A 21,001-nucleotide genomic window follows, 5' to 3' on the forward strand; every position below is an offset into this window, starting at 1 on the left:
TGGCGCCGATGGATTCATCATTCTCTCCCCCATACGGTGAATCCTGGGAGCATCTCTTCTTTGAACAACTTGAACAAGTAATTAACTCCCTTGGAAACGTTTTGCAGTGGACGTTTTAGAAACGTTTTCAAAACGTTAGCGCCGATTTAAAAAAAAAAAAAAAATGCAGTAGTTTCTTTTGTTTTGTTTTTTCTTCGAACATATGAATCTTTGCGTCCCATTTTAACCTTACAACAGCAACAACACGAAAACAATGCAAAATAAACAAACACAGCATTGCAAACAACACTGAACACATTGTACTTGATCATGTAAAGTTGCCTGTGAAATAACGATACTACCAAAGAAAATAAGAGACTGATGCTGGCTAGTAGCAATCTTTTACAGAAAATATGTGATTTATCGATGAAATTAATGTAGCTAGAGACTAAGTAAGATGTGGATACATAAAATAGGGAAACGATGTGAAGATTTTCGTTTAAGTATGACAGATTTTCATACAAAGACGGGGATAACATGAACATCTTGACCTTAACTGGTATGTGAAACGCGGTTGCGTCCCTTGTTCACTCTAAGCAAAATTATGCATGGTTATGGTTGTGACTGTGCAGTGACATACTTTCAACTTGACTGACGGCCATTGGCACGGCACAACATCAACACTGGGCAATGGTTAGTATATATTATTTACCTTTTATGATTGTGTTGAATTAGAATTCACACAATATCTTGCGCTACGATTTGTCATGACTGACGAAATGGAATGATCACAACACACAGGAACACGCATTCCCCACACCCAGACCAGAATTCACTCTGCCCTTCTGTCTTTCCAATTCAGTGCACTGATGTCGTAATATTATGTAGCACAGATTCTCTTATTATGTTAGTGAACAGAACTTTGGAAATGATTATTATTAGTGTTTAACACCTACACAAGAACGTTTATTATCTGCCTTTGAGAGACTGTGTAGATCTAGACTATAGATCTGTTAAACTTGAAAGCAACTTAATCAGTATGGGTGATAACTGATACTATATGTTAGATTTTTATTTTGAATTTCTGTTTTTAAAGCAAGTGGTTATTATGATTTATTGCAGTTTCATGGAGTTCAAAATTACACTTCTGTATATGGAACCCTAACACTGTAACAGCTGGTGTTGGTGTTAGTCCTTTCTCATGCCTGAGATGGTCACCAGTGCTATGATGTGCCGCTACAGTAAGCCTGCGATCACATTTTGAAAATTTCGATAATCATCAGTATTCAGTATTATATCTTACTGGACAAAGCGAAGACCTAGTTACCGACAACTTATTGCCTCTGTTGAAAAGTAGTTGTCACTTTTTTATTTCATTCATGAGACAGGGTGCTCTGCTGCCATTTTTAAGGTTTTTAAGACATTTATTCTGCTTTTTTTTCTTTTTCTTTTTTTTTTTTTTACTAAAACGTTCTAGAAACGTTCAAGGCGTCTTAAAATCTACAGAAAACGTTTTCAAAACGTTTTCTTCTTTCGTTTATAAAATGTTAAAAACGGTTAAGACGTCTTAAAGTCATCTACGGAAACGTTTTACGCAAGACAGGCCACAGCAGAAGATTGACATGAAGAACACTTTTCGGTACACACACACACCTAATTCAACTATTCTCCAGCTGTCAACACTAGGTAACCTCTTGTATAGATCAGTACTTGGTGAACTACTCTCCTCTGCTTCTGTAATAGATCTGCTCAGTCTCGCAGATAATTATGAAAGTTAATGCTTTTTCTCGGTTTCAAACAAGCATAACTGTTGGCTTCAAACAAGCCTAAGTGTGCTTCAAGCAACCACCTATAGTGAGACTTGACCACTTTCTCCAGAGTCTGCAAATAAGTGTCTAATTAGCGCCTACAAATCGCTCACGCAGCAAAGCCCCAAGACTTCTTTCATTCGGCTTGGACGGGGTGAACAAGAAGGGACTTAACTCTGGTTCGGTTCGACACAGCCGAGACCGAGTGATAAGCAGACGACAATTTTCGCAAAAGCGTACCGCATTATCTGTCACGGTCACCTCTGCGCGTGTCAACAAGCCCCCTAGGCTGCAGCAGGCATACCTTCCATACCGGCTCACACGTTCAAGGCCGTGCATTGAGTGTAGGTGGTTTGGCAAACCTGCACATCCATGCATGCTTGACTAACAATTAACAGGTAAGCATACATATGCATCTATGCAGACATACACACATTCACCTGCATATGCATGCACAAACATGCATACACACATGCACACACACGCATACACATGCACACACACACACGTTTTGACCATCATGTTGGATTCCTTCTCACGAAGGGATTGTGGGAAATGAACGAGTGGGTCGCTGTGCGAGAAAAAAAAGAAAGAAAAAAAGGCACAGTGAACATCTACAGTGCCATCGAAATTCGTATTCTATATTCATTACAAGAGGGTTATTCTCTACTGGAGAAAACTTGCTGGATCCATGTCAATAAACTAAAACAGGAGTCTGACCCTGACAGAGAAAATACTGACGATAACTCGTGCAAAATTGATCACATGTTTTCTTTTAAAACAAAAGGACATCACAATAGCAGAAGGCTCACAAGTCTGGTATACAGACTACAACTAGATGCCATAAAAACAAAATATACTTCTAATGTGATTTGCATTTGCGGCAATAAAATTACTCCCGTGCATATCATCCATGAATGTGAACAGTTAAAACCATATTTACCCTATGTCATTTACAAAATCTGCAGTTCCATCTGCTTCCATTAGAAATGTCTAGATAATCGACATGTGTTTGAAATAGTTAAGAGTTTAATTTGGAGCCCAATTGGCTCTTTGTTATAATTCTACTGGTTGACTAGTTATTTTGTTTCGTTTATATCCTTTTTTTTTTTTTAATTGAGGAGAGAGGAACAGGGAAAGTTGTGATGATTTAAGGCATGGATGGGGTGGGGGAGTTGATAGATTTTCGTCTAAAATCACAAATGTGGATAGACGTTAAGCAAAAGAACGACGAAATGCACACACACACACACACACACACACATGTCCAGCCGTCGAGGGAATGTGGTTTGGCGACATGTGCAGCGTGCAGTGCTTTTCTTTCCTGTTGTCTCCACCCCTTTTTCTTTCACACACGTGCATGCATGTATACACATGCATACACACACGTATGTGTGTGTTAGATATAAATCCTTAGAGGAACAATTTTCAAAGATATTCAAAATTCGAATAACTGTGTCTGTGTGCCTCTATGTGTGTGTGTGTGTGTGTGTGTGCGCGCGCGCGCGTCTGTGAGTTTCTGCGCGCACGTGCGCGCACGCGTTTGTGTGTGAAAGTAAAAGTCAAAATCAAAGTCAAATTCAAAATCTTATGGTGGTAATTGAATCGGCAGCTCTTGATTTTTTTTTTTTTTTTTTTTTTTTTTTTACGTCAAGCCATAAATGATTTAAAAACTAACCAAACAACCAGATATATATAGTACTTCCTCAATCAGGCAAGTTGCGTGTGACACACACACACACGCACGCACGCACCGCTTTACGCACAGCAAACACATTAGTACGGAAAGACCCTGTATGGTGTATGTTGTGTTGCTCCAGTTTTCTTCTTGAGAAGTAAATAACTACCTTGATCCTGCAATGGGTAATTGTATGTCCCGTGGTAAGTATCAGTATCAGTATCAGTTACTCAAGGAGGCGTCACTGCGTTCGGACAAATCCATATACGCTACACCACATCTGCCAAGCAGATGCCTGACCAGCAGCGTAACCAACCCGAGGTAAGAAACTCGAGAGAGGGAAAAAACAACGAGTGTACAAGTTACAAAGAGAAAAAGCATGTCACAGACTGATTTTTTTTTTTCCCGCTCTTCTTTTCTCTAGTCATTGAAGTTGTCGATCCTACAAGATAAACTAAATCTTTCCAGCCGTCTTAGCGAAGTAGTTTCCACAGAGGAGCAAGCGTTTTCCATTTCCAGTAGAGGTGGGAGCCTCTGCCTCGAGCTATTGGGAACTTTGTACCATGTAAACTGTGGAGTGACAACTGTTTCATGATGTCATGTTGTTGATCTGTGTGTACTTTTGTTGTTGTTGTTGCTGCTGTTGTTGTTGTTTTAACCACCGTCTTCTAATTTTAGATCGAGGACACTTCTCTTTATTTATTTCCAACAGGTCATGTTGTCACCTTGGGTTGGGCGTTTTGTTGTTGTTTTTGTTCGAAATCGCAGATGCCAAAGTTTGTGTGTGTGTGTGTGTGTGTGTTTATCGGCCTTCTTCCCCTCTGTCACTAATATGTTGTTGCGAATTAGTTAACTGAGCAATATCGAAACTATCCAAAAATCCAAAATGGCTGCCTCTGTTCGAAGTGTGTTACATTAATGTGTGTTGTGTTCGTAGATAATGTACTTTCCTCTTTAAGGTATTCGTATGCAGTAAACACGTCGATAGTGTAGTTATCATCATTATGTGTGTTCTGTCCATGAGTTATATTTTATTTGTTTTATGTGCAAACGAGCCAGTACAATAATAAGGTTGCACGAACAATTGCACGCGTGACTCGACTGAATTATGTACGGTCTCGTAGTTTCCCAGAAAGACTGCCAGGGCGAGTGTAGATAATGTAAGACCGTCACGCTGAGTCATAAACAGAAAAGCCTTTCTATGCCCGTGATCATATTTTAAAATGAAATGCCTTCGTTGAGTGAGATCTGTTTTATGGGAATTATTTCCCCAGATGGATATTGATAAGACTGTGAATTTGATTAAATGAGATGGTGAATCTGAGAGATGTGTGCATCAATGTAACCCCCATACTGTGCAAAAGAAGTTCCCAGAAGTTCCTATTTCAGCAAAAACAAAAACAAAACAAACAACAACAACAACAAACTGCTATTAATCAGCGTGTCAGTATTTCACATAAAACTGCTCAGTTTTTGTGTATAAAGAATAAAACTATAACAGTATTTTTTTGCGAAAATATTTAAATATTTTTGTGCCCTTCCCAGGACTGCAGTGTCATTATGAGTAGAATGTGTGGAAATAACATAAGTTTTCCTATTTTTATGCCAGATTTGGTGTCTGTTGACAAAGTAGGCCTATTTCCAGAAGGAGAAAATGACAACGGACACACAGACATACATACACACATATGCACGCCCGCGTGCACACACACACACACACACACACACACACACACGCGCGCACGCACGCACGCACGTACACACACACACACACACACACCACACACACACACACACACACACACACACACACACACACACACACACACACACAACCAAACACAAGTGAGTCAATGAATCTGAAAACCGAAGATTCCATCATAGATTTCTCCAAGCAACTCATGTGAACTGGTGGTGTGTGTCCATCGAGATCGATGATGACCATCGTTGTCATCCAGGTGGGGGATGGGGGGAGGGTGGTGGTGGGGTGGGGGGGAGGATGCTCATGAATCTATCTGTGAATGCGCAGATGGCTGAATAGTCCAATCTGCGCACGAAATGTTCGCTGACAGTTGGGGCAGACAAAGACAGGCATACCATTGTCAGGGAGCTTGTTTGCCCGTGACTTTCTGGCCTGCCTCTTCTGAACAGCTGCAGCAGTCCTGTTGGCCTCGCACAACTTGGTGCCTTTGTGCACAGCAGCACGCCATTTGTCACGGTCCACTGCAGATTCCTCCCAGGAGTCAGGGTTGATATCAAACGCTTTCAGAGAGACTTTCAGAGTATCTCTGAAGCGCTTCTTCTGACCTCCGTGTGATCTCTTCCCTTGTTGCAGCTCGCCATAGAAAAGCCTTTTGGGCAGCCGATGGTCTGGCATGCGCGCCACGTGTCCAGCCCAGCGAAGCTGGGACTGCATCAGGATGGTGAAGATGCTGGGAAGGGTGGCTTTTGCGAGCACCTCTGTGTCTGGGGTCTTGTCTTGCCACTTGATGTTCAGTAGCTTCCTGAGGCATGTTGTGTGGAAGTGGTTCAGCTTCTTGGCATGTCGTTGGTACACTGTCCAAGTTTCGCAGGCATACAGTAGTGTGGGGAGAACTACTGCTCTGTAGACCTTTAGCTTGGTCTCAAGACTAATGCCTCTTCTGTTCCAGACATTTGCACTGAGTCTACCAAAAGTTGCGCTTGCTCTTGCAATCCTGACGTTCACTTCATCGTCGGTGGTCGCATTTCGTGACAGTGTGCTGCCAAGGTATGTGAACCGCTCCACCGCACTGAGTCTCTGACCGTTGACTGTGATGTTGGGCTCAACGTAGGGTTTCCCTGGGGCTGGCTGATGGAGAACTTCAGTTTTCCTCGTGCTGATGGTAAGGCCGAAGTTCCTGCTGGCAGTGGCAAACTTGTCAATGCTGAGTTGCATGTCAGCTTCAGATCCAGCGTTGAGGGCACAATCATCAGCAAACAAAAAGTCTCTGATGATGTCTGTCATGACCTTCGTTTTTGCTTGAAGCCTTCTGAGGTTAAACAACTTACCATCTGTTCGGTACTTTAGGCCGATTCCAACATGGCCATCTCTGAAGGCATCAGTAAGCATTGCAGAGAACATGAGGCTGAACAGCGTTGGAGCCAGGACGCAGCCTTGCTTGACACCATTTGTGACAGCAAAAGGAGCAGATGTTTCGCCTTTGTCCTGGACTTGAGCCTGCATGCCTTCATGGAATTGGCTGACCAAGGAAATAAATTTCCGAGGGCATCCGTACTTGGCCATGATCTTCCACAGTCCCTCTCTACTCACAGTGTCGAAGGCCTTAGTGAGGTCGACATAGGTGGAGAACAGATCAGCATTTTGCTCCTGACATTTCTCTTGCAGCTGCCTTGCAGCAAACACCATGTCGGTGGTTCCGCGCTCTTTCCGGAATCCACATTGGCTCTCAGGCAAATGACCTTGGTCAAGGTGTGCTGTGAGGCGGTTTAGTAGGATCCTGGCAAGTATCTTGCCTGCGATGGAGAGCAAGGAAATGCCCCGATGGTTATCACAGGCTTGCCGGTTCCCCTTTCGCTTGTACAAGTGAATGATAGATGCATCTTTGAAATCCTGGGGGATCGTCTCTTCTTTCCACATGAGTGAGTACAGCTGATGGAGCTTCTCAGTCAGCACAGTGCCTCCATCCTTGTAGACCTCTGCTGGTATGGAGTCTGAGCCAGGTGCTTTGCCACTGGATAGCAGACGAATTGCTTTCTGGGTCTCAAGAGGTGTTGGCGGATCGTCCAGTGCTTCGTTGATGGGGACTTGTGGGAGACGGTCTATGGCTTCATCATTTATGGAGGAAGGGCGATTTAAGACAGTGTTGAAGTGCTCAGCCCAGCGTTCGAGAATTTTCTCCTTCTCGGTGATCAAGGTATTCCCATCTGCACTGAGGAGGGGGGATGATCCTGAGGATGTGGGGCCATAGACTTCTTTTAAGGCATCATAGAACCTCTTCATATCGTGCCTGTCAGCATATCCCTGGATCTCATCAGCTTTGTCACTCAGCCACTTATCCTGCATCTGGCGTAACTTTTGCTGAACAGTCCTGCGGATGGCATCATACACATCCTTTTTTGATGTGGACTTTGGGTTGCTCAGGTAGGCTTGATGCAGACGGCGTTTCTCATCCAGAAGCTGCTTGATTTCATCACAGTTTTCATCAAACCAGTCTTTGTGCTTTCTGGACATGGGTCCCAGGGTCTCTGAAGCTGTACTATAGATCAGCTGACGCAGGGTCCTCCAGTCAGACTCCACATTCTGGTTGTCCAGAGAGGCGGATTCCAGACGATCTTCCAGCAGCTCCACAAAGGACTGTTTGATGGTGATGTTTTTCAGCTTAGCGATGTTGAGCAGTTTTGGAGCCTTCTGGCCTTGGGGGCGTCTCTTGGGCTGGATTCGAATATTCAGCTTCGAGACTACAAGGCGATGGTCTGTCCAACACTCGGCGCCGCACATGGTCTTTGTTAGGTGCTTCTGGCCAGATGCCAGTGGGAGTTTCATGGTCATAAGCCTATCGTTGACTCCCTTTGGGATTCCAGCTAGCTTGCTGACAAGTGCTGTTTTTACTGCAAAACCAACGCCAGCCTCACGTCGCTCTTCGCTTCCTCGTCCACTCCAGAAGAAGGTGTAACCAGATCCCCGTTCACAGAGCTCGCCTTCACCTGCAAGCCGAGTCTCACTCAAGGCTGCGATGTCAATGTTGTATCTGGCGAGTTCGGATGCAACTAGTGCCGTTCTCCTTTGGGGTCTGTCCGCGTTATCTCTGTCCAGGAGAGTCCTTATGTTCCAAGCACCAATGGTGAGAGGAACGATCCTTGTTTTTTTCTTTTCTTTCTTGTTGTTTCGACCGCTGATGTAGGGTCCCCGCCAGCCGCGGTATGCTGGCCAGGGTGATATGGAGCAGGCAATTTTTAGGGCACCTTTTCTAGCCCCTTCCTCATGCCAGGGAGGTGAGCAGTGCATTCCTAAAGAGGGCTGCTCAGACGCTCAGACGGCTGCCGAGCTCCATCGCTGCTCCTGTCGACGAAGAACGACCCTATGGCCTGAGCCGCCTGCGTGCAGGTCTGCGACTGCGACTGCCAGTGTACCCACACCTGTCGTTTCGTCGCTCGCCTGTCGCCACAGGACTTGGGGGTGATGAAATGATGAAGGATGAAAGGTCATTTTGGATGACTGATGACTTGCGCGATGAGTTTGTTTAAAGTGAAGAGGAGTTGCGCAACGTCAACCTCACTCTCTCGTCCGGGTCCACCAATTTCCAGTGGCAAGACTAAGTCGAGACGACTGGAGGATGAGCACGGATGCAGTGGATGACCAAGATATCCTTTCGGTGTCTCATCTTGCTCTCTGCACTCCACAGTGCGTTGCTGTAACCGCCTTCCTCTCCGTTGAACCGATAGGTTTCTTCCGCAGATTCTGCCGGATCCAGACTTCGCATGCATGGGTAGACACACCCCGGGGGCCAACTGCGTGTGGCATGCACACAGCACAGTGGAGCTAGATGGCCGTCGGTGGCTCTCCTGAGCCAACGCCCTTTTATGGATCTCCATAAGGGTGTCTAGCCACCCCCTCACCAGTCCCGGAAGGGAGCGGTGGGAGTGCCGGTTTAGTCGCCGGCAACCCGACCCTGAACAGGTTGTACTGGATTACAGGTTACCAGTAGCAGATCAAATGACCTGACCTCACACACACACACACACACACACACACACACACACAACCAAACACAAGTGAGTCAATGAATCTGAAAACCGAAGATTCCATCATAGATTTCTCCAAGCAACTCATGTGAACTGGTAGACACGTCTTGAAAACCAGACGGAATTCACAAAAGCATCGTGTTCGTCAATGTCTGTGCACACCCATGATCCTTCACTACTAGAACTGCTTGGGCGTGTTAAGAGGAAATAAAACATGATTTTGGTGACTCTACCATTATATAAAGAGACCTTAATGCATTATCAAAATCACTGGGCCAGCAAAACTCTATCCCAAAAAGACTCGGCCTTTCAGAAATTTCAGGAGAAACCCTTCTAGGAGACAGCGACAGTGTCATTGACATCGCTCAAGATTCAGATCAAAAATGAGTGCGGAGATGCTTCCCACGTCAAGGCAGTGATCATCTTCCGGTGGTTTTCAGTCTACTAAAACCATCAAAAAGCCCAGTATCCAGCCTAGTAATCCATTTCAGTATGGAAACACAGACAAACAGTTTAGAAAGTTGAAGGAATAAGAGAACTGCACTGAACCATGAACAAATTATTCAGCCCCCTTTGTGGAATGGAGACGACTAGAAAAGACCACTAAATTTTGTCCATGTAGGTCAGGCCGATATTCCCTGGCAGTGCAGATCACGCAAAAAGCCTTGCTGTCACCCTCTCTCTCTCTCTCTCTAGTGACATATCAAGCAAACACACACACGCGCGCGCGTGTGCGCGCACACACACACACGCGCGCGCGCGCGCGCACACACACACACACACACACACACACACACACACACACAACAGTCATGTTTTTTGCAGCGAGGCAAGAGACTCGAGCGTTGATAGTGGGCAAGACCGGAACAGGGAAGAGCTCTGTGGGCAACACGCTGCTGGGCAAGACTGTTTTTGATGTTCGGCACAGCCTTTCATCCACCACCAACCACTGTAACTGGGCCAGAGGTAACCGTCATGGAATCCACTTGAAGGTGAGTCACCTGCAGATTGTCCACAGTTACCTCGGCTGTGTCCACAGTTACCTCGGCTGGTTGCCACCTGCATGACAGTGTTACAATAGGTATCAGCAAATGCAGGCTCTAAGATAATGAATGTGTTGCGTTTGCTTCACTGCTGCTTGATGTCCTGTGTCTTTTGAAGACATCGGCAAATAAGACTGGAAAGGCACGTAAAAGCTACCAAAACAACCAACAACAATGTTAACAATGTCAGCAAGAGAGGCAGAGCCTTTCAGTACTCACACGCCAGTCCGGCCTGCTTCAATACTCCTTCCACCACTACTACTACTGCTACTCACAATTGTTGTTGTTGTCTTCTTCTTAGTAGCAGTAGTAATGGTGGTAGTAGTAGTATTGTTGTTGTTGTTGTTGATCTTGTTATTTGTGTTCTTGTTCTAGTTATTGTTGATGCTGTAGTTGATCTTGTTATCATTATTATCCAAAAGATAAGGCTGAGAGATAGAGCATAGTTCAATGATGTAAGAGAGTGACAGTGACCTTTTGAAAATCATGTCCCCAAGGCTTACTTTACAGGTTTGGAAGCAAAAACACTTCAGTTTAGGAAGAATTGGACTGATTTTTGGTCTTCTGTGGGTTGGAATACCTCAGCAGCACCGGTGGCCCGCAAGTGCAGATTTTATGGTTTGAAATTGAGAAAAAACCTTCAGCTTCAGGGGGCTTCGCCCCCAGACCCCCACCAGGGACGTTGCCCCATGGACCCCCACTGAGGGCCTTCTGCGGCCCCTAGGCCCCCACCTTTCAGACTCAATCACAAAAAAACAAACACAACCCCCCCCCCCAAAAAAAAAAAAAAACAACCTCAAAAAACCCCCCAAACAAACAAAAAACACCTAGGCACCAGAAACGGTTCATAGAGTGGACCCCAAACAATACCACACGACACACCAACAATACTGCACCACACACTAACAATAGAAACCATCACACCAACAATAGCACAAAACACACCAACAATACAAACCATCACGCCAGTAATACCACACAACATCACCTGACACATCAATAATACCATCTGACACACAACAATACCACCTGACACCAACGATTCCACCCACCACACCAAAAACAGCTCCATACAGACTGCATTGCAAACAAAAGCACCTGGATATGTTCACGTTCATTTCAAGGAGCAAAATACCTATGCGCGTTTTCTGGAACACTGCATTTATCATTGACATGTGATGGTTATTCAGGTGACTGACACACCCGGGGTCTCTAATACACAACGATCTTCGGATGACGTCAAGAGAGAAGTTCTTAAGAGTGTTGCAGTGTCGACCCCTGGACCTCATGTGATCCTCTTGGTCATACAGAGTAGCACATTTACTGAGGTAAGTTTTCACACACACACACACACACACACACCACTAAGTGTTATGCAATATAACACACAGCCAATGACATGAAGTGTAAAAGATAGTGTTATTACAAGACATATCTCCCTACTTCCACAGTTAAGTAGAGAGTGGCCGGCATTTGGATTTTTTTTTTCTGTCCCATCATCTTCACTGTTTCAGTGGCATTACTCCCACGCCGCTTATTTAGACTCCGCCATACACGGCCACACCCGGGTTCGTCCGTCACAGTTCCAGCGTCGGCAGTCTACAAGGAAACATCGATGTTAGGTCGCCAGGAGGCCACACACCAGGCCTTTGGAATATTGGTCAGAAAGGAGTCATGGAAAGAAGCAGCACAGTGAAGGCAGAAGTAGTATTAAGACCGGGGGTGCTGGACCACCTAATCTTTGACCCCAAATTGCCCTCAGACCCTGAACTTCAGTATATAATATTGAGTGTGAACCATTTATTAATACAACTCACGTGTAGTGGTATAAGAACTTGGATGATATGAGAATCCAAAACTGACCGAGGCCCCTAAGGGGCAGAGGGCAATTTGGGACCAAAGATCAGGGTGGTCCAGAACCCCCAGTCTATATACTACTGCAGTTGGCTGATGGCCCAGTGGTTCCAAGCTGATGATTCTTGGCATGTGTAGGCTCTTTGTCCATATAATCAAGTTCTCCTCTCATCAGGGGAAAAAAAAGATATAACCAATATATACTTACAAAACTGGAAGCTTACGGTCACAGGACACATTCAGTGTCTCGTTTCTTCTTGATGTGACCAAGCGCTATGCTTGCTCCAAAACTTGCCTCACGCACAAGCTGTATTAGCTTGCCTCACGCACAAGCTGTATTAGCAGAGGACAGTTTTCACAACTAACCACCGCCAGAATATATGTGACGTCACTCCCAGTTTGAACGCAAAGCCGTCACTGACTGTGAGGTTAAGAAAAATTAAATGGAACACTGCTAGGAGCATATGACGACTTGGTAATCATTTAGATTAATCATAGCGGAGCTGTGACTAACATGTCAAGAGCAATAATTGAACAAAGCAATAACTGAACATACTCATATGAACACAAGTACTGTGTTGAACAATACAATTTACAAATCAACATATTCTACACACTAGTACTTACAGCGATACGTAGCGAGGTGTCAGCTGTTGTGAGAACACACACAACACACACTGCCCATGATGCAGCAAGAGAGAGAGAGAGAGCAGCTCTGTCTGGTCAGATGACTGACCAGGTATGAAATGACCACTCATCACTCACTGTGCCAATTTATGCAAGTTAAGTGGACTGCAAAGACAGTCACGGGTGCTACAAAGCAGATCGACTCAAATCTGGCCAAATCTGACAACAACTGTGTTTCTTACAAGGTGTTCAGTGACAGATTTCTAAATGATTCCTGAACCGATTTACGTCGGATAAGTTGCAAAAGAAAGAGCTCAACACCTACTTTATAATGAGTATAAAATGAAGTGTTGATTATTTAAGATGAATTTATAATCTTCATTTAAGTCACCTGAACAGGGTCAGTTTTAACAAGCTCGTCGCTGAAAATTACAAACTGCGTTAAATCAGTTGAAGGTAGGCAAACACAAATGGAATAGACTTAAAGATGGAATTGCAACGATTCTGCCAGTGTATAATACTTGTAGTTTACTGATCTGACAAAAGATATATTAATTAAATATGGCAAAGCAGAAACACAGATTCCAGCTCAGCCAATAGCATACCGCGACGCTGGTCGAGGAGTAGGCTGTCTGGCGAGAACAAAAATGATGTAAGCAGCTTTGTGTTCAAACTGGGAGTGACGCCACACATATTCTGCACACGGGTTAGTTGCGAAAACTGTCCTCTGCTAATACAGCTTGTGCGTGAGGCAAGCTAATACAGCTTGTGCGTGAGGCAAGTTTTGGAGCAAGCATAGCGCTTGGTCACATCTCCCCCCATCTTTTGAAATCCATCGTCCGCAATGGTTAATTAAAAGTTATTCTTGTGAGCAGACTTAGATGAGCATCAAACAAGAATTATTGGGCAGGTAGGGGAGATAATTTAGCTGATAACTGATAGCTAAGCGAATGTGGAATGATTGCAACATTCTTAGGAACAATACCCTACTTCTGTATTCAAAGTGGCATTAGCCAGGTTAAGTTATGGACTGAACTTAGTCGAATGCATCCTAACTTAACTTTGAAGAGTTTGATACAGAGAAGGAGTCCCAATTTGGTAAATGCACTATGAAGTTGGAAAGCGTTCATTTGTGTGCCTGTCAATCTATCTATCATATCACTGTCAGACACACATGTAGAGTAGGATACATGTATAATAGCATAGATAATAACATGAATTATGAGAGCATGTTCATAGACACACTTTGCATTGCTAAGACCATGTGGCAAGCTAGATCACAACATGTCAGCACAAGTGAATAGTAAAGCACATGTATACATATTACATGTGCTTTACTATTCACTTGTGCCGACATGTTGTGCTAATGACAATTGTTTGTGTTATTCCAGGCATTGTCTTCTCTTCTAGTCTTCTTCTGTTCTTCTCCTTTAGTTTATGTCTTCTTTTCTTATGTTCTCATAACTATTGCAAATAAAACAATAGAAAAACCCATTTGTGACTGGCCTTTGTATGTTCCTGGCCTGTGCGCGGGAATTCGTATCTATCCTTTAATTCAGTAAATCATCATTTAGTTAGTTCTTTTGTACCGTACCGTACCCTTGAATAACCACTCGGTACACGGCTACATTGAGTTAATACTGGAATATCCTACATTCCCAATGGCCAGCTGTTCCATGTCATAAACTGTCCAGCAGCGGTCACCTTCGGCCTCAAGCTTGCAGCTATAAACCTGTCATCTATTCATATGACACAGCTTTAGCTATCACAGGGGTGAACTTTGCTTTCACAGCCTAATATTTAGAGATGTCAGTCCTGTGGTTCAAATGATTTTAATTTCGTTCAGGCAAAAGTGTGGTGATTTATTACCTCTGAAAAAAACCCAACACTTTTGTATTCAAAAGTAAGCATAATACTTCATTGTATAACTTGTTTGTGGACCTCATTTGCCTGCAGTCCATGGAATGCTCTTTCACATGCTTCTGATGCCTTCTTCGTTCGCTGCAAATCACCAAATTATTATGATTATATTCCGCCCCCCCTTTTTTTTCTCTTGTTTGTTTTTGTTTAAATATTTCTTTTTTGTTTTGTTTTTGACTCATTTGTGTAAACAAAGTGAGTCTATGTTTTAACCCGGTGTTCGGTGTTCGGTTGCCTGTGTGTGTGTGTGTGTCTGTGGTAAACTTTAACATTGACATTTTCTCTGCAAATACTTTGTCAGTTGACACCAAATTAGGCATAAAAATAGGAAAAAGTCAGTTCTTTTTGGTCATCTTGTTTAAAACAATATTGCACCTCTGGGATGGGCTCAAAAAATAGAAAATGAACCCTAATTATATGCAAACTGCATTTACTGTTACTGTTATATTTTTTTGTATTCTCTAAACTTGGCACTTTGATCTGATATTCGACCCAACAACAAGAGCAGTCATAATTATCATTTTTTGTTCAAACAGGAACTTCTTTTGCTAAGCATGGAAGTTTTATTTATTTTGCAAACGTTTTGGTGCAGATAGTAAAAAAGGGAAATTACTCTACTTAATGCTAGGGGACTTAATTTGCTTTAAACTGATCTTTTTCATCTTAAACATTACATTTTGAAACAAGAGAAGCAAGGCCTTCAAGACTCACTTGTGATGCACTTTTAAAAAAAAAAATCCAAGCTTTTTATGTATTGAGTATAATTTCAAAATGTGAGAAATGTGGGATGTCCCCTTTATTTTTATCAAAAGCATTTCCTTTGTCATCGGGGGACGACAACAACGACCATCATGAAAATGATGGCGACGTTAGTGAAGACTGTGGAAGTAATTGCACAGTATGGTTTCAAAAAAATGTGTGCATGTGTGTGTTTGTCAGTGAGTGAGTGAGTGGGTGAGTGAGAGAGAGAGAGAGAGAAATAGGTAGAGAGAGAGAGAGAGAGAGAGAGAGAGAGAGAGAGAGAACAATGAAATGTTTAATGTCATTAGCTGAAAAGCTCTGGTGACATAGTTGGTACAAATCTGAACAGAATGGTGCAAATAGATGAAATGGAACAGAAAAACAACAACAACAACAACAAACCAGAATTAAAACAGCATAAACTAATAAGAGATTTGCGACACATTGGCACATTGTCATTAGCTTAATTAAAAGTACATGTGACAGGCGGTAATTTGCCTTTTTTCAGTCGTTCGTCCAAGTACACAGAAAACAAAGTACAGATAAATCATAGAAAAAAATATTTACGCATGTAGCATCGGTACACATCATATCAATACGAGAGATAGATAGATAGATAGATAGATAGATAGATAGACAGAGACAGAGAGGGAGGGAGACAGACAGACAGAGACAAATAGAAAACATGTTAAATGACGGCTGAGGAGGTGAACACTTGCAAGCAGTTTGATGTGTACGTACACAGACAAACACACACACACACACACACACACACACACACACACACACACTCAGAGGCACACACACACATACAAATAAACAGATACAAACAAACAAACAAACACACACACACACACACACACACACACACACACACACACACACAAATATATATATATATAGAGAGAGAGAGAGAGAGTGTCTTTCCCTTTGTGTGTTTACCTGGATGGTTGATTTGTTCTTCTTCTTTCACTCTGTTAAAAAAAAAAAAGGTTCATGTTTTGAGTGCCTTCTATGAAACAGAAAATCTATTTTCAGTGCAATCTTGCATGCAAAAAGATGCTGACACAAACAGATGACCAAATGAACAGGCATGAAATGAAAAACATTCAAATTAATTTGACAGAAAAGGCTGCATAACAACAAACATCGAAACTATTTGGTCTATTTTTTACACGCGCCCTACGTGAGGGTAAAGCATTGTGAAACACCTTTCACTGTCACATTTATGTAGAAAGTTGAAACCCCCTCCCCCCCCTTCCCCCCTTCCTCCGCCCCATCCCCCACCCCCTCTCTAAAAGTGAGAGAAATTGTGGGGTTGCGAGAAATCGTGGGCTTACATGACGCTATATTTGTTTATACTGAAGTACAGATAACCACCAGCCCTAGTCAAAAATAGCATAGACCGTGATCACTAGTTACCTTCATGTCAACTACAATGGTTCCAGAATCGTCAATGATTGTTCAGAGATCAGTATGTTGTACTGTCTTAAAGGAGGATTACAGGGCATACCAGTCCCTGCAGCAATGCTTTGGACAGGACTTCACCAAATTCCTTATCGTCGTCTTCACCTTCGCAGACAAGATACCCGGGAACACATACGGTATATGAGCTTAATTACACCCATTACTTAATCTTGTCAATCAAACTTTGTGATGTACTGTGGATGTAATGTTTTGTCTGTCGCCTTTTTATCAGGAAACATGTCAACATTTTCTCTTTTAGAGATAATAAATCATTCTTGCATCATGCATGTTGTAAATGTAATTCATGACTGCCAAAAGGCCAAGTGATATCCACACACGGCAAGTCCTGGCGGCTTACTCCGTCGAACCATTGAGCTTTTGTACCCTTTGTCTCTTCTTTCGAGGAGGTTTCAGTCGAAGTTTCGTGGCATGAAGACTCTCAAAATCAGTTTCTTCTTCTTCTTTGGCTTCTTCTTCAGCTCTATGAAGAGACGCCGCACAGAAACGAGCATCAGGAGCGTTTTATGCAGGCTTGCAGAAACAACAACTGTCTATTCAGTTTCTCTTTTATGTTCATTCTAGTTAATTCAGTGTCAACTTTAAAATATTCATATGCAGTAAACACGTCAGTGGTGTGGTAAGCGCCACTGTATATGTTCTGTCCACAATTTGTATTTCTCTCCTTTAAATTGCGAAGAAGAATGAGGCCATGCCGTCTTCAAAGCTAAACATCGGTTGTGGTTTTCTGGATCAGGCACATCAACGAAATAAACCGTTCATGACCCGGAAATACAGCTTAATCCGGAAGACTTACAACCTATTGTTGGTATGACTGTGAAGATGTTTTCCCAGCTATGTTCAATCCAAAGTATTTCCAGAGAAAATTATTTTGTTAAAGTTTACCACACACACACACGAACATCGGGTTATTACATAGACTCGCATCGTTCACACAAGTGAGTCAAAAATGCATATACTGACAGTGATACGGACATGAAACAAACACATCATTTGAGCAGTTCATACCGATACACAGAGCCAGTCACAATTTCCAATTCAAATGATTATTTCTGGTCTTCAACCCACCATGCATCCCGAAAACACTCGTCAAACTGCTCACAGATTGTAAATCACAGGGGAGGTAAATAAGATTGGCCCGTTTCACGGAACCAAGCAGCGCGGCAGCCAAGCCCCCCAACAATCAACTCCCCCAAAAGGCAATGGAGTTGACAGCATCTGATGATTAGTGCCTTGTGATAACACCCCATTTTCATAGCTTGCATTCTTTCTAAAATCACCACCAGGGTCCTCGTGTATGTCTCGCACACAGTGGTCTAGAAGAAAGAGAAACACCCGTAGGTGCTGGGGAGGACCCAGAGAAGCACTGTCTCCACCCGCCCTTGGAACAATCCTGCACCACCCTTGGAGGCCTGCGCTGTGTTCACGATGGGTGCAGGCACGCACAGGACACTCCATTAAGAATTCAAGGGACATAACTGCTCCCGAACAGAGGCAAAAGAGACCACAGGATGCCTCTCGCGACAGCCTTAAAAGAAGTATCCCCATGGGTGTATCAGCCAGTATTTCATAACTGCAGAATCCACCGGCAAAAGACACCACCCTCCAGCTGCTGAGCACACCCCACAGACCAAACCGCCCCTGCCTGCAGACAGATGAAGACAGTGCCACTCCAAACACAGCCATACGGTCTTATCAGGAGAGAATCCCAAGTTGTAGTCTTTCCCACTGTCAACAAGACTTTCTCTGTGGTCAGTGGGTCTTTCCTCACCGTCACTGGACCTTTCTCCAGGGTCAGCTTAGTCCAGGCTAAAAAGAAAGAGAAAAACCTGTATCTTTTATTTCACGGAGATGTTACTGTCTTTCCATACAGCCTTCAGTCTGGACAGAGCTGATGTTGTCTTTGCTACCCTGAGAGGATTTCTGGTTTTGATCGATAACTGCTCTCTCCCTCTCTCTTTCTCTGTTTCTCTGTCTGTCTCTATGTCTCTCAGTGATTTTGATGAAAGAAGTACATGTCTTTTGGCACATCAGAATTTAGAATCGCGCGCGCGCGCGTGTGTGTGTGTGTGTGTGTGTGACAACAGAGGCACGGAAGGATCATTTTCAGAGGGAAATACAGAAAGCTTCCAACGACCTGAGGCGAATACTGACTGACGTAGAGCATCGTTACTGTCTGCTCAGCAACGGAGATTCCAGTGCTCTGAGAAACTCCTGTACAAGGCACCTTGTCCAGATGATGCTTGTGGGTGTGGGTGTATGCGAGTGTGGGTGTTGAGAGAGAGAGAGAGAGTCTGTGTGTTGTGTCTGTTTGTGTCTTTGTCCGTGTCTGTCTGCCTCTCTTGTGTGTGCGCATGAGCGCACAGTGTGTGTGTGTGTGTGTGTGTGTGTGTAAGGCCTTCGAACTGGATTGATATCTTTAGCACACGACAATCGGTTGTTTTTTTTCGTTCTGTTGTGTGAAATTTGGTCACACTTCTGGTCGTACTTTACTCCCATAATGAGTAGAATCTTTTTATTTGTAGTTTAAAAAAATGAAACCATCGTGACAATACAGGTATAGAAAGAGAGTGGGTCACAGGCGGACAGACAGAATGACAGCCAGGAAGACAGACAGACAGACAACAAGCACACTTTGCAGGACATTCTCCCGGAGATTTTCCACTGTATTTGTACCACTTTTTCCATTGGTGTGGTGTGTGTGTGTGTGTTGTGTTGTGCATGTGTTGTGTTGTGTTGTGTTGTGTGTGTGTGTGTGTGTGTGTGTGTGTGTTGTTCATGATGCGAGGATAGGTACTGTATCTTCGTAATTGATTCGTTTTCTTGATGATTGTTGCTTCTCTTTTGTAAACATTAATGTAAACCTATTTTGTGGACCGCCATGAGTGATTGTTTATTATTTGAATTTTCTTGAGTATTGTTGTTTCATTCTTGTTATATTTAATTTGTGAAGAGCTATGAGCGTCTCTGTGAAGGAACAACACTATAGAAGAGCGCTTCATTCTTCTTCTTCTTCTTCTTGTATGATAGCCAGTCGTGTCCGACTATGACCATCAGAACAGCAGAGGAGGCAACTGCTGTCCCAACTATCTGGGCTAGAATTTGATTATGGTGGAGAGTGTCTTGCCCAAATTACATCCCTACTCTCTCGGCCAAGAGGGTTTTAGGACAGGTGGCATTGGGATAGTTATCAAAGGCCAAGTAGCCCTCCAAGGCTGCAGCACTAAGAGCCAGTGCAATCTTGCCTCCTAGTCTGAGAGTCATAGTCCTTCACAAAAGACTAAGCTGTAAATGACTTCCCATTGCAATGGAGAAACCATTGATCATACAGCTCTCACTTTGCTGTTGGCCCAACTGTAAGCTTCTGTTGTTTTTGTCACTATTACTATCATTACTATCATTATTGTTCACAGGATTTGATGTCAAGAAACAGGGAGAATAACGAAGACTACTTCACCAATGAGCTGTTCCAAGAGGCCACCCCCCTTGTTGAGGAAAGGGTTCAACAACGCATGGAAACGCACGGGGAGAACCGTGAACAGGCCACCAGTCACGTTCGTGGAGCCATCATCCGCGACAGCGATGATGAAGATGGGACAAGAGATTTTGTAACAAGGTTACACAGCTTGACGTGCGCCGAGAGGGGTACGCAGTTTGGTGAAAGGATTGGTTCGGTGCTGAAATTCTTCTGCATCTTTTTTGGCAAGACCCAAGGTGCCCGTTTCGCTGTTTCTGCTTTAGCGGTTGGTATCATGGTGGGTGCTGCGATAGATGTTGCGTGTGCCTATGGCAGTTCCTGGTCTGCCACACAAGAAAGAGTGTAAAAGAACCCAAACATGTGGGAACAGTTCTATTGTTCTTTGATTCCCAACCCTCTAAAACAGACCGTGGTATGTTTCAGATTCCCTCCACCCCCCTCCCTCCTCCCCCACCCCCTGAACCGAAATTAAATGTGACCAAGCGCTATGCTTGCTCCAATATTTGCCTCACGCACAAGCTGTATTAGCTTGCCTCATGCACAAGCTGTGTTAGCTTGCCTCACGCACAAGCTGTATACGCACAAGCTGTATTAGCTTGCCTCACGCACAAGCTGTATTAGCAGACGACAGTTTTCCCTCCTAACCCGCGCACAGGATTGTGTG

At 43.7% G+C, this 21,001-nt stretch overlaps 1 protein-coding gene across 2 annotated transcripts; it reads left to right on the forward strand.

Annotated features, from left to right (window-relative positions):
• Window positions 1–3,566: 3,566 nt before the first annotated feature.
• LOC143289791 (GTPase IMAP family member 4-like) lies at window positions 3,567–20,771 on the forward strand. Of its 2 annotated transcripts, XM_076598929.1 has the most exons (6): window positions 3,567–3,668; window positions 10,015–10,181; window positions 11,423–11,560; window positions 16,870–16,978; window positions 18,947–19,104; window positions 20,273–20,770. In XM_076598929.1, the coding sequence occupies exons 1-6, from the start codon at window positions 3,647–3,649 to the stop codon at window positions 20,681–20,683; spliced, it is 1,005 nt and encodes a 334-aa protein (XP_076455044.1). In that variant the 5' UTR covers window positions 3,567–3,646; the 3' UTR covers window positions 20,684–20,770. The 2 variants fall into 2 exon arrangements, with proteins under 2 accessions (XP_076455044.1, XP_076455045.1); XM_076598930.1 differs by lacking the exon at window positions 11,423–11,560 and having other exon boundaries at window positions 20,273–20,771.
• The last annotated feature ends 230 nt before the right edge of the window (window positions 20,772–21,001 follow it).

Source organism: Babylonia areolata, chromosome 14, assembly GCF_041734735.1.
Source record: "Babylonia areolata isolate BAREFJ2019XMU chromosome 14, ASM4173473v1, whole genome shotgun sequence".
Taxonomy (NCBI): domain Eukaryota; kingdom Metazoa; phylum Mollusca; class Gastropoda; order Neogastropoda; family Buccinidae; genus Babylonia; species Babylonia areolata.